Below are 14,299 nucleotides of genomic sequence, written 5' to 3'. Positions count from 1 at the left end.
GTTTAATGAATCTGGGTCGTGGAAGCTCTCTGTTCTTGCATACATCTTTTTTGTGCTCTTGGCAAGCTGGAACTGGAATCCCGCTCCTTCCACTCCACAAATGCCAAGTGGGGATCCAAGGGAGGTTCTGGACCTAAGCAAGGGTCCCATCATGTGTCTGTGGGGCAGCTGCTAGAGGGCGACAACTCTCCAGCCCTCGTGCACATTCAGCCAATTCTTTATGGAAAGGACACGGGGCTGCCTGTCTCCAGCAAATGCTGGAAGTGGTTTCTGTCATTGCTCCTTGGAGGAAGGGGCATCGAGGGAGAAAAAACGCAAAGTATCAGAAATAGACTTCAAAATTGCGGGCTTTATTTTGCATTCTAAGTCCCCTGCAATTTTTTATTTTCAATACAAGAAGAAGCCTGGGAGCGGCACTTCTTGGGACGGGAGCCATTCCTACCCTTGGATTTGCCAACCTGGGAGTGACCTTTGGAGATCTTCGTCCCAAACCATCTTCCTTGCCTGCCTCAAATGCAGTGCACAGCCCAGTAAGATGTCATGGACCCTAAGGTCTGGTGATCCTTGGCATCTCTCAGGCTCTCAGTGAAACTGGAGCCTTCCAGGGTGAAAGGCGAGTGTGCTAAAACGCCTCTAAAATAATGCCTTGGCTTGCTTTGATAGTGTGATGAATGCTTTTGCTGTTCCCTGTGTTTATTGCTGGTCCTCACTTGGTCTCACGCGTGCAGCAATACCAATACTGCCAAGAGTACAGACCCTATGCTACTCTGAAAGACTTAACATTACCTTAGTGAAGTGGATAGAAAGTCTCAAGGGGCAAACTTTGGAACAATATAAACAACAAGTAGACTCTCTTACAGGGTACTGAGCTATGACGGGGGCAGATTCGGAGCTGGTATATATTGTCTTAGCTCCATTTAAGACAATGAAATCAATGGAGCTGTAACAGTAGACACCAGCTGAGAACCTGCCCCTTGGTGCTTGCAGTGATTTCCCAGCCGAATGCACCGAATAGCCAAGAATTTGCCGCAAGGGCAGGAACGTCCCAAGGAAATGCAGTGCCAGAGAAGAAATGCAATAGCTCAACTCAGACTCCAAGCTGTGCTTTATACCCCAGCTGAAGTGTTGAACCAGAGCTGCTGATGTATATTAGAAAATTAGATTTGAAGGCAAAGGCTTGCTGCAAACTCCTTTCCCTTAAATAAACCTCCCCCTGGATCTGACGTTCCTTTGCCTTGATCACGCTGCTCTGTCTAGGAACACAGCATTGTCATAGCCAGGGAAGTCTGCATTGATCTCTCCCTCTTCCATCCATCTTGTGAGCTTGGCAAACTCTGGTTTAGGAGTGTCCATTTGCAGAGAGAACTAGATCTATCTATAGTTGGATTCATTACGAGTCTCCTAAAACCACTTTAAAAACTTGCTATTGCTGGAGTCAGATAGGCTCCTAATAGATCAGTAGTTGGGAGGCAGTGAGATCTCATGAAGAAAATACTATCATCTCCAGATTCAGGCTGGCCTAATGCCACAGCTCTTCTCCACGGTCTTACAGCCCTAGTGTTTCTCTTTCTCTCTCTTCCTCCACTCCATGTTCCTTAGAATGACATTAGAATGTATCTCTGGATTAACCACGGTGATTTGTGACAGACAGCAGGGCACCGTAGGAAAGGACGCAATGCAATTGCCTTTGAAATGTGTTGAATGGGCACTGATTCTCACAGTAAAATGTCCGGGTGGATTTTATTCTCAGTCTGATGCTCCTTGGTAGACTGTTGAGGGCTGCATTTCCCTTTCTGGCGCAAGGAAGCAGGAAGGGCTGCACAGACCTTGCTGCTGGGTCCTGCCACTAGCTTCCTCTGGGTCCTACTGCCCCTGGCTCCTGTCATCTTTGACGGGAAGCTAGGAGCAAATTAATATTTATTTTCTAATTTTTTAGGGGCCCTGCGGGCCAGCTAGATCGGCCTGGCAGATTAAATCCGGCCCCTGGGCCGTATTTTGCCCACCCCTGCCTTAAAGACTCTCAACGGGGTGACAAAACACATTTTCCTTCAAATTGGCAGAATCCTTTTGGTAAATGGAAACCATTTTATTTTATCCTTCCCCCCCCCCTCCAATCTATTTTGATAATTTTGTGTTCTCGTTTTAAGGCTTGTTTTAAGACAGGCTGAAAAATATCTCTTTTTTTCTTTCTTTCTTTTCCTATGGGGCTTCTGCACAGGAGCTGCAAAGCTCATTGCATGTGTATATGCAAATTAAATCAGTAGTAGCCTGCACATATGCACATGACATCAGTAGTAGCCCTCCCCTCCCTGTTCCCTCCCTGGCATACTGGAGAGCATAGGTAGCCATGTTCGGTGAGAGCAGAGGGCAGGCTTTTTGAGCACATTCCCCTTTTGATTTTGCATTAACTTAGGCTTGACCCTCCCTCCAAGCCCTCTCCTTTTTCTCCTAGCTTTCTTTTTATTGCTGCATCTTTTTCTGTCAAGGGAGAAAGCCGACACCTTTCTTCCCCCTATTTACTGCCATCACTGGAGAGGCAGCTGCAGATTCCTTTTGCAGCCTCTTCTTTCCCCAGATACTGGAAACATCACTCCAGCTTCTACCAGCGCAGGGCAGGGGTGTCCATAGTTAGGTTTGTTTCAGTCCTGATGTGGCTGGTTGCATACCCAGAAGAAGGTGAAGGCACTGGACCATGCTGCATGCTAAGACAATGTAACTGTGATCCTGTAAAATCATCTTTGTGATGCAGCTGAGGAAGTAACTTGCTTTTTCCATGCATGATTTCTTCTTAAATCCAGCTTGTGAGAAATGTTTTGAGATCCAAACCACAAGCAAGAGAAAACCAGGCTTGCTCAGTGCAGTCATCTGAAAGCTTGCATAATCTGAGGGGTTCCTTTCCAGTTATAAGTAATATAACCACATAATAGGGTTTTCTTTCTTTTAATTAAATCGAGTATCTCTTGGACTGCTCCAGCACTTTTTTGCACTGAAGGAAGCACTGATTTTTATCTTGCTTTGTCACAGGCATCTTTCTTGTACTTTTTCTTCTGCCTCAAAGCACTTAGCAGTGGTGATCCTGGATTGTCATTTCCATTTCGCAGCTGAGACGCAGAGAAGTGTAGCGACTTGATTAGTGTTGCACAATCTGTCATACATAAGACTAGTAAAGGACTATCAGGTCTCTCCATTCCTAGCCCCTGCTTTACCGTACAGCTGCTTCTTGATAGATCCGTACCTCGCATGCTGCCTTACTCCTCCTCCATCCCATCGAAGCCAGTGTTGAATGCATTTCCAGTTGCATCCAAAATGTATTGTGAAACTGTATGGGGGTTTTTTTTGGACGTCTGCACGAATACTCACAAACGCGTTCAGTTTCCACACTGTCCCTGGAGGGCCTTTTGGATGCCAAAGCCAACGGATTGGGAGTGACCTACATTAAAAGAGAAAAAAAATATGGGTGGAGGAATGGATCCATGGCTGTCATTAAAGTATCCAGCCCCCTGCAAGGCAAGGAGGACTGGTTAGCTGCAGGGGAAGCCTAAGGCAAATGACAGAAGAGTGCCCTCCCGTAAGAGTACCATATGGGTTGTAAATAGTCCCATAAACTGATTTGGTTGCAGCAATGCTTCTTTCCCAGAGTGCTATGGCTGCTTGTTGTGACAGTCATGGTTATTTTACAGGCAAGATTTATGATGCTCTGAAGTTGCAGACCATCTCAGCCAATCAGGATTCAGCCTGAGAAGCTGCCCATTTAATAATTAAGAGAGCGTTGTCAGCATCCTGACGAGCCCTGAAAGTTCTCTTGACTTTGTGGGATGTGTTTTCCGCCTTCCCGTTCAGCATTTAGAGCTATCTATGCCCATCTGCACTGAAGTAATAAAAATGCCTCTCCCGATCAATCAGGTGTGGCAGAGCTCCAGTCCCTGTAAAATAAAGTGAGTGACAGCCGCTGTTGCAGAGCTGAAAAAGATCCGCTGGGATTAACAGGCCAGTTCTTCACCTTGTGTAAATCAGCATCACTCACTCAAAACTGATGGGGCCTTGTGCAGATGATCCACCTCAAAAGCTTCACATTGCAAGTGCAAGTCAGATGAAACTTGTGCCATTAAAACTTTCATAACGTCCTGCTTTCCCTTAGAGCTTCATGATGTTTGCCACTGAGGTTTCTTTGAAAGACTGAATCCTGTGCAATTTTAAGGGTGTTTATGTGTAAAAATAGTTGCATCGTCATGTTCTTTCTTAGTTTTTCACTTTGGTCTCACTCCTGTAAAACCAGTGAGTAGAGCGGTAGGAGAGAGGGTAGATAGGTAGATAAATAGATAGATATTGCTAGACAGAAATGTGTCACAATTATCTCCTATGGCTACACAGAGTTGGAGGGAAATATCCACCACTAACGTAAATGCTTAGGCCTCCAGTGGCTTTTGGGAAGATGAGACGATTCATGCCAGCCAAGGTTATGTATCTAAATGAAGCTGCTACATTTGCACATGTTTTGACCATTTTTACGGAGTCGGCTGATAGAAACGGTGGTTGGATGTAAAGCATGTCCCTGTAGCAGAAGGGAGAGCCTGTTATAAAAGCTTATAATTTGATGGATGAAGGATCTTGATAGGCTTTCAGGTGAAACCCCAAATCCAGGTGGGATGTATCAGTGAATTTCACAGATGGCCATGGCACAGGTGTTATATTATGGGCACTTCCTCTCGTCAGTAATAGAAGGTAAAAGGTTGAAACTGCAGATTGCCTGGGGACAGATCCTGGCCTGATGCTTTAATCTGCATTTAGGTGTCTAAATCCAAATGTCCTGCCTCTCAGCAGAACTCAGAATCGGCGCATACTTTTTTTTCCTCTCCACTAGCTGTATGTCTGGAAAATTGGGCACCGAATGATGGCTTTCAGTACTGAGACTTTAGACATGCACAGCTGCAAATGTGGAACTGCGTACTTAAAGACAACAGACCTGTCCAAGAAACAAAGCTTCCCTGTACAGCCAGACATGTAATATGCATTGATGTTCTGTGTGATGCTGTTCTGCTGTACCCACAAAGGCATCTTCCATGTGAGGTGTTTAATTTCTTATTGACAAAAGGATGAAATTGCCAGCTGCAGTTGCTCTAACAGGCACATGTGAAAAATAATATAGACTGCACCTTCCTCCCCTTTAGATCAGAGCCCATATATTGTCTCTTCTGTGCAGGCCTCTCAACGTGCATCAAACTCCGGGACCCAACGCCCTCCTATTTCAGGGCAGCTAAGATTCAGCCCCAGCCTGAACAGAGCATGCAGACTGCAGGTAAAGCATTGCAGACTGCCAGCTGGTATAAATCAACCTAGCTCTGTTGAAGTCAATTGGCACTAGAAAAGGACGTGGTCCATTGAGCGTCTCAAGAGACCTCTCCTTGCAAAAGCTCCCCCATTTCTCCATGCACAGCTTAAAATCCTGGCTGTGAAAAGACTTGTGTGATCACTGGATTTAAGAAAAGGCAGATGTAGAAAGAAAAGAGTGTCAGCCTTCACCCGTTGCAGCCTGGGGTTCAACTTGAGGTTAGGGATGGGTTATCTGAGTCCCCTGCAGACTTTTGACCACATCATAATATCATTTCCACAGTCACCCAGTAAGCAGCTTCCACTTGAGCAGCCTCCAAGTGTGATGCCAAAAGTCCAGGGGATCAGTATGAAGTCTATGAATGAGCATTGGATGTGAAGTTATTGCAGCATTTGCCTTTGACGATGCCAGGCTTTAGCCATGCAATTGGCCTGTTGCTTTTGTGAAGTTCCCATATGTCCCCAAATCTGAATGGGGAAGGAAACGGGCAATTAGCAGTACATTGTTGTCTAAATTCTGTTACAAACTGGCTTGCTGCTGGTAGAGGACATCACTTTAGTACAGTGATTAAACCCTGAGATTCCCAGCATTGTCTCTGGCGAGAGGTGGGCAGTGTGGCTTTCAGCAGCCAGGCCCAAACGCATAGACACTGGAATACACTTAGGAATAAATCTTTCTGTTTCCTTCCATTATCTTAAAATTGCAACTTATCTAGTTCCTCCCATTTAATAATTCAAAGGGGACAGCAGCCAGGCAATGGAACAGGCTGGATTGGAAACCGGAGTATGTAAATGTACAGAAGCACATGGCATGGTCATCGGGGAATTAATCATTCCACGGCCCAAAGCAACCCAAGGGACAGGTGATGGGGATTGGGGTTTTCCACATGAGAAACCCCGTGGAATTTTAATTTCTATTATCCCTGAGCATTAGATTTGGGTCTGAGATTATTTCTCTGTTCCTTTTCGAGTTGGATTTTGTTTGAGCTCCACAAAAGCCTTGCATTGCTTGCATATGAAAATGCCCTAAGTGTTTCATACGATAAAGGACTTAATGATTGCACAGCGTGGGCCATCATCGTCTGCCATAACCGTTGTCCTTAGAAGAGTCGTTCACCCCAGGGTCTATAACAAGTGACTCGGTGACTCCTTTTTACTGGACTGTAAAATAAACACATCCGCTCTGCTTGCATTTTACTTCTTTGATCCCTGAAGATGTCACAGCCAAACTCTGGCTTTTGTTTGTTAAGAAACCAACTCTGGGAGGTTTCTTATCTTAATTCTCTAAGAGTCTGTTCCAGCAACATTCAGAGTTGTTCCGAGTTTTGTCTTTGACTTCAGTGGGATCGAGGCCTATCTGCATTTCAGGTAGATGCTTGGGGAAGATGCTGGTCGTTCCGTGGTCTTTGGGGAAGACGGAGCTGGAAGCAAAGCCTGTTTTTAATTTATCTGCAAAATATAAGGTAGCCGCACCCTCCAGAAAAGGCAGGCATTTCTCTGCACGGAAATCAGAGCTTTTGTAGGGAGCAACCTTAGACTCTGGAACAGATTCCCACCGGACACCAGGACCATTGCAAATGTCATGGTAGCCTGCTCCGAGGATCAGGCACTCTCCTTTGAGAGGCTTCTCAAACATAAAACGCAGAGCAGTGCAGACAAGTACGGTGACATTTCGGAAGCCCAAATGCTACCCAAGTAAAACATTCCCGCTGCTCACGAATTTTGCCCCCTGTCCTTGCACAGGCACAAGGGGGGCTTGGGAAGCGGGGAAGGAGAACCACGCGAGACGGCTTCAATCCATATTGCTTAATGCACAATTGGGATGCCATCGCGCTGCTCCCGCTTCCATTTTCACTTCCACAGAATGCGAATAACAATCCTCATGCCGTGTTGTGAAGCCCGGGGAGACCTGTGTTTACTCTCTGACCTTATTGTGCTACCTACACATTGAAACCCTATAGGTTTGGAAAAGGTACGTTAGGCCCTCCCTTCTAAGGTTTGTGTTTTAGAAAATTTAAAATCTCCTGAAGAGCTTTTGACTGATCTATGACAGGACTCTGAGCCATGCTTGCATCCTACTGAATTGTTTGGGGATTAAGATTCCCGGTTTTCTTTGGCCATTTTGAAAAACGCAGCTGAGACCTTTCTAGGGGGCATTTGCTATTTGCTGCCAGGTCACCATGTACTGGGAAATTTGAAGGGCTCTGCCCCTAGTTTTTAGGGTCATCAGTTTTTAGTCCCATTTGAAAGCAAGGCAAGGCAAGGTAAATGGTGACATATTTACAAGCCCATCAGCACTGATCAGACATTGAAAGCTGTGTCTATGGCCGAATTGCTGATTCACTGACTCGGCGTCGAATCTTCAGATTCAGATTCGGCCAAATCGAATTGGGCACAGTGATCTGAATCAACTAATCGAATCACTGTCCCTGATAGGGGCCGAATCCCAATCGACTAGGACCTGCTTCGCACACCGCTACTGATCATGTATGATCTCCACAAAATGTCCAGCCTGTCTCTGACTCAATGCCATTTCTGTAATCAGTTCACAATAATCGAACGGTAACCTTCTGCAGCTCCAGTATAGACTCGCAATGAATTATTAAGCTGCCTGCATGTGTCCCCGACCTCGATATAAATAAAAAAAAAAAAGTGCTAGTCAGGAAACTTCAGGTTAAAAGTTCGCTTAGTGGGTTTTCTTGTAGTCATGTTGGCCTCTGTACCATGGGACAAAAATGAGAGAATGGCTTTTTTTTCCCCCCAAAGACATAAAATCTGTTACTCCAGCTAGCTCAAGTGGAAAAGTTTGTATCCTAGAGCTGAGACAAGATGGGAGTCCTTGTGGACAAGAGCCTGATGAAGGCCCCTGGAAGGTGATTTAATGGAAGGCAATGAAAGCCACAAAGTGCTGAAAAAACAGCCTACACCGTGCTCATGCATGCAGTTCGCATGGTTTCCGCCTCCAGATGTCAGGTTGCCGTGAAGCTGCCCATCCTCGTTAGCAAGGGTAATGTCCTTGAGTTATGTTCAGCAAACGCGTCCCAGATATTTGCTAGGATTGAAGCCATATAATGTACACTTGATTTCTCTTAGGTGTTGCTAAGGCTTCTGTTACTGCCCTAGTGAGTTCTACACAACTTCACATTTTACAGGTGAGTTTGAGGCGTAGAAGGAAAGTGTCTTGCTTTGGCTTGCACTGGAAGAGAGCCCCTCTTAAGTAACTAAGCGAGGGTATCCCTGGATAGGATGCAGCCATCTGCTTGTGTGTTGTAGGTTTGGTTCCTCGATGATTAACTAGAGCTTACGCAGGAGTCTAACAGAGCTAGGAGCCAACCTGAGATCACCCGAGTCCCAATCTAGTGCCTTACACAGAGAAATCTTTTCTCTCCAGCTGCTAAAGGTTCGTCTGATAATCTCTTCCTCATTGCGTTTTTCCCTTTAATCCCATTCTGTACTTCCACATTTTATCTTTGTGGCAGCTGGTGTTGCAGAGATACAGTTTGTAAAGCCCTGTCCTGATCTCATTTGCGCTGGTTTCCCCCGCCGTCAAGGTGAAAGAGCTGGCCAACTCCAAGACCTCTCATTAAAAAAAGAACAGAAGTTATTCTTTTTTTCTCTTGGCCATTTCCTTACTTCCTCCCTCCCCCAGCATCCCATGTCACAGGAACTGATTAAACCTATGGCTTGTAACTTGAATATTCCTTATTACTGTTTTGCCACCTTGCTTTCTGGCTGGGAGACCAGTAGAGGAGTAAGTGAATTTTTTTGGGAGATGAAGAGCCAAAGTTAAGTGTCAAGTGTGGTATTCTCTAGGATGATCTTCCTCCCTATTTCTATATTAATGCTAATAATAATGTTAGCATTATTACAATGCTCCTTCGGTCCACTGAGAAGGAGAGAGGGTCCTAACTGCTTACATAGATCTTGCGCTTGTGCTTTGCCCCAGGAACGTCTTAATTTTGTGCTCCTCGTATGAAAAGGAGAGGCCTTTTCCCCTCTTTGGAGCCGCTCCATCATTGCAATGTTGTGCCCTGCTTCTTTATCCTTCTCTCTCTCTCCTCCCTCCAGTAGGATCCGAGGCCAATTTTTATGATCCAGTAGCTGCCGAGTTGCATAGACTCCGCTGGTCTGAGTCTCACATGGCCTTTGTATTAGTCACTACTCCCGGGGGTGCTGGCTGGAGAAAAGAGATGCAGACACGCACGCAAAAACCGGATTGATAAAATTAAAACCACAGGCACTTGGTATCACCAGTCTCCAGTCTTCAGAACTAATGAAGTCGCTTCCAAATCATCCAACGGGCTTAAAAACCACAAGATTAATGGTACATAGCTGGGAACAGGGCAGGGAATTTCTTTGCCTTTTGGTTTGTAGCCCATCAAGGTGCACTTATTTCATATTTTCAAGTTTTTCTCTGCAGCCCTGAGAGTTGGAACTTCTTTTTTTTTTTTCCATTTTAAATTAAAGCTGAATTTCTTATGCAGTTTCTCCCTTCCAGCAACTGGAGGTTTTACAGACCGTCATTGAGTATCAAATGGTTTGTAATAAAACTGAGGATACTAGTCCCTGATCTTTCCTTACCCTGCCATGCTTTTTGCTGCATTACATGCTCTCGGGGCATTGTTGCTGCCCTGGCTGATGCTTGGGAGGTTCTGCGTGTTTGCGTTGTGAATGCGGACATGTCGCTCACACTGTCCTGTACCTAGTCTGAGGCCGTCTTGCAGCACAGCTCGGTGCGGCACTGCTTCCCCACTCTGTTTTTTTGGTTCATTGCCTTCTCGCTGGGTTAATTGCAACCACACTAACTGCAGATTGGAGCCCCGTTAAGAACCACTTTGCTTGGTCTGAAGCAGTCACCAGGGGAAGACGGGAATAAAGCAAAAGGGGAAGGCAAGTTATTGTTAGAGATCTGATCCAAGAATAGCAAAACCCGGGACTAACTGGGCCATGCATTAAATCTTTGAGATGAATCAATCTTTCATGGAACCGGGGAAGGAGGAAATTACACTTGGGTGCAGTTAAAAGTTCACATGCATTCAATTTTGCTCACCCGTAACTGAACTTCTCAGATCCAGTATCACCATTACCTGCCATACGGGACAGTCAAATCAGGGAGCTCATTACCACTTGCCCACTCGGTTCATGGCTCCTTTTGGCATCCCTGACTTGTTCCCCTTGCTCCCTGTACTTGCTTTGCTGGATTTCCTGTTGGCAACGATGCCACACACAGATGAAGGCTCTGAGAGCTCTCTGCTTTTATTTGTTTTAACTTATTTTCATGCATCCAGGTGGCACTTCTGAGCACAGATCTGTGATCACCACCCAGGGCATCTGGAGAGAAGTCAGCCTGACCCTTGAAGACCCCTCTGCTCTGGGGTCCTTAACAACTGGAAGCATCTTGTACCTACCAGGATGTCAGCCTGCTGAGGCCACGTGCCAGCAGTAACACATCACGTTTAATTAAAGCAGTATTTTGTCATCTCCTTCATGTATTATTTGATTATTGCTTCAGAAGGAGCCAAAAAATTCTTTGCTTTGTTAGTCTGCTTTGCGGGGAGGTTTTCTGCGGTGTTCATTTCCCCACCCTCGGTGGTTTTAAACCTTTTAGACAGCTATTGGGATGTTGCTAGTTGAAGTGAGGAAGGCTGTTTTCTACAGGGGCCGTATTTGAAGACGTTTCTGTTCACTGCAGCTGGAAGCCGGTTTCACTGGGCTAATTTCTTGCTATAAGATCGGTAGCACCATATTGCACGGGAGCCTACAGGGAGCATAGGCGGGGGCAAAATCTAACAGCACATCTTGGGGAACTCTGTGGGAACCACAATCTGTGCCACGATCAGCTGGATGTTGTTAACTCCTGTTTGTCCTTTCTGCTACCCTGATTGCAAGGTCAGGTTCGATGCGGTGTTAGTTAACACGATTCCTCCAAGGCTCATGGTAATGTGTCCTCCTTTTTTACCACCTGGAAGTCCTGGTCCTCTTGACTCTGGAAGCAGAGTCAAGTCAGTCCCAAGGCTGCTATGACCATTGGGGCTGTGCATCATTGGTGATTCTTTGGGCAAAGTGACCTGGCGAGATCCATCTCTCCAGGTGCAGATGGCCATGAGCTCGGAGGGAGCTCATCCGCCCTTTGACAGGTCTTGTTAGTCCTGCTGGGTGTCCACACGCCCTCCTCACCCAGGCCAGCCCAGTTGGGGATACTGGTTTAGTTGCCAACAACCCGACTGTGGAACAGGCTGCACTGGTTTACGTGGTACCAAATAGTGGACCAAGAGAGGCCTGGCCTGGCAGGGATACAAGCAGAGTCTGAGCAAAATTATCATCAGAAGCTAACAATACTTCTGGGGTTAGAGTTGGGTAATAAGAATACGTGTCATTCTGACTAATATTTATGTTCTGAAGCAAGTCATCTTCAGCAGATCCGAGCGCAGATGTTACCTCAGATGGGCCATGATGAATAAGGGCAGCATCTAGAAGAGGTCAACATCACCAGTAACTCTGTTCTTTCTCCTCCTTCTCCAGACCCTTCCCTTCCGAGGAGACCACAGAGAATGATGATGATGTCTACCGGAGCTTGGAGGAGCTGGCTGAGTAAGTGGACTTGCAACATGGAAATTGAAATTAAAAAAAAAAAAGTTGCAATTCAGTTTTAGCCAAGTATGATAAAATATGACAGCAGGGCTCTAAGGGCTGTTTTCAGGTACTTGCCAAGCAGGTTTTTATTTGTGCTATTACAATAATCTGGTTTTTTTTTTTCCCCCATGTAGAGAGCTGGGAGCCATCCATTCTAATAGAGCTCAATTTATGAGTTGCTCCATAGGGGGTGATGGAAGGGCCAAGGCACTGATCATTCTTTCAAATAATGCTAAATGTTACTGTAAATGCAAAAGAGTTGTATGTAATTCCTCTGATTGTCTGCCTAGGGTTTTGCTCAGGAAAGGGAAGTAGTTTCCTGGGATCTATCCCTGTTTTCCACTGGTGATAGCTGTCCCCCATAATTGGGAGATTGCAGGTTGGGGGATAATCCATAAAGAAAGCCTTCAGCAAGGCGTAGTTCTTTGTACCCCATGCACACTTTTTAATGCCAACAAGACACGTGGCACCGTAGAGTTCACAAACATAGTTTTCTTCTACCAAAGAGCTGGTGCCCAAAACATGCTTGGGGCAGGACATGCTAGACTAGACGCTCCATCAGTGAAGTATGACATAGTGGGATCCATTGGGTGACAAGAAAGAGGAAAAGCCCCGTTAGTTGTATTGTAGCAAATAGTGGTTGTGTTTGTGGTCTCTAATCTGTCAGATTAGGTATGCTCAACCCCCCATCCACAGGTCCCATGGGTGCACGGGCTAGTGCAGGACCAAGCAGAGGCAGCACAGGACCCCAATCCCGTCACATGGGGCTGTGCAGAGGTGGTGTGGGCCCAACTCTGGCATGCAAGAGAAATCCTGGTTTGAAAGGTCTGATCTGACTCATGGACCAGCCCCATGCTGCTCACCTGTCCTGTGGGGCCAAAAGGATAAGCACCATTGTGTTAGACTGTGGACAGTTAAAAGACAGTCGAGATGCACTGGGAAGGGAGAAAGGCAGGATTATAACCTCAATTCAAGGATGGAGACCTGAAGCACAGAGACACTGAGTAGCTTGTTGAAGGTCGGCCGGGAAATTCATGGAAGCGGTTGGATTTGAACTCGAGTCTGGTGCCTAAAGAAGAGTGGGAAGGAGGGGTGTGGTTTGAACGCTTTCGTGTTCCTTGCCCTGTATAAGAGATGCTCTTCTGTCTGTTGCCACCTGTTCGAGGCTGAAATCAAGGGGCTTGTCCTCTCTGATGATAGTGGAATAACTATTGAAGCAGGGTTTCCACATGCGCCTATGGGTGCTGTTGTCTGAGAGTTGAAGCCTAAAGCAGCTTAATACTCTTTGAAAATGCCAGCTAGCCTCTTTGAGCTTTGTAACACATGATTGATTGCTGGTGTATATTCCTGATCGTAGGGTGTATTATGGGAAGGCCTTTGGGAGATCTGTTTCTATATTTATCTCTATCTGTGATGTCTGTCTTTGTCTTTTTCTATCATTTTGCTGTTGTGACAACCTTCAGCCTTTTAAACAACCTTGAACTGAGCCTACAGGGTGAAATCTCAGCCTTATTGAAGTTAATGGCAAAATTCCCATAACGTGCAATCTGTTTCACATGGAGAGAAAACCTATATGGGTGGATGTGTGCCTTTATACAGTTAAATATATTGTTCCCCAACATAAATAATAAGGCTTCTTAATCCAATGAGTTCCTTATGGCTTCAGTTATTGCAAAAGTGAATCATAAATTACTATTACGTGGAACAGAGGGTATTTGAATCTCTGTCTTGTGGTTTTGTCTTAGCAGCTACACTTTAATATAGTTTCACTCATAAGGGATCCTTAAAAAAATAACACATTTTTCTTTCAAATGGGGTTAACATCTCTTCACTATTGGGCCATAAAATTCCTGATTCTCGCACATACTCATATTTTTAATTGGAGACATGTTTGTGTGTGAATTCCTGGTGCCTGCGAAAGTGATGAAGGCTAATGAAGCTGGCCATGATCCAGACAGAGCATCGTCAGGGCAATATTTCCATACTAATAAGAATATTCGGTGTGATGTGCTCAGGACAAGGAACAAGTTATTATGCCTTTTAAACATGATTTGCATCTTTAACTGCTTTGCTGCTGGTTTACACAGCTGCTAGCAGGTGACAATGCACAAGCTAAGTCTATTCCATCTCGGAGGAAAGGCAGCAAGAGGGCACAGCAGCCCCCCTGGCTCTCCAAGGACTTAGCAGACTTCCTGAAGCTAAAAAGAAAGGCCTACAAAGGTTGGAGGAGGGGATTCACCTCCAAGGAGGATTATTCTGCGCTGGTCCGGTCCTGCAGGGAGCAAACCAGGAAAGCCAAGGCTGCAACTGAACTCCAACTAGCTTCGAGCATCGAGGA

The 14,299-nt window shown here is 45.7% G+C and overlaps 1 protein-coding gene across 5 annotated transcripts in view; it reads left to right on the top strand.

Annotated features, from left to right (window-relative positions):
• VAV2 (vav guanine nucleotide exchange factor 2) overlaps positions 1-14,299 on the top strand; it is a 270,272-nt gene that overhangs the window by 180,808 nt on the left and 75,165 nt on the right. For all 5 annotated transcript variants that reach the window (XM_019540898.1, XM_019540899.1, XM_019540896.1 and 2 more), the window contains exon 4: positions 11,851-11,919. In XM_019540898.1, coding sequence (XP_019396443.1) covers positions 11,851-11,919 — 69 coding nt within the window. The remainder of the gene's footprint in view (positions 1-11,850; positions 11,920-14,299) is intronic.

The sequence above is a fragment of the Crocodylus porosus genome, unplaced genomic scaffold, assembly GCF_001723895.1.
Source record: "Crocodylus porosus isolate Cpor-Errol unplaced genomic scaffold, CroPor_comp1, whole genome shotgun sequence".
Lineage (NCBI taxonomy): Eukaryota > Metazoa > Chordata > Crocodylia > Crocodylidae > Crocodylus > Crocodylus porosus.
The sequence above is the reverse complement of the archived record's forward strand: the minus strand, read 5'-3'. Positions and strand labels throughout refer to the sequence as shown.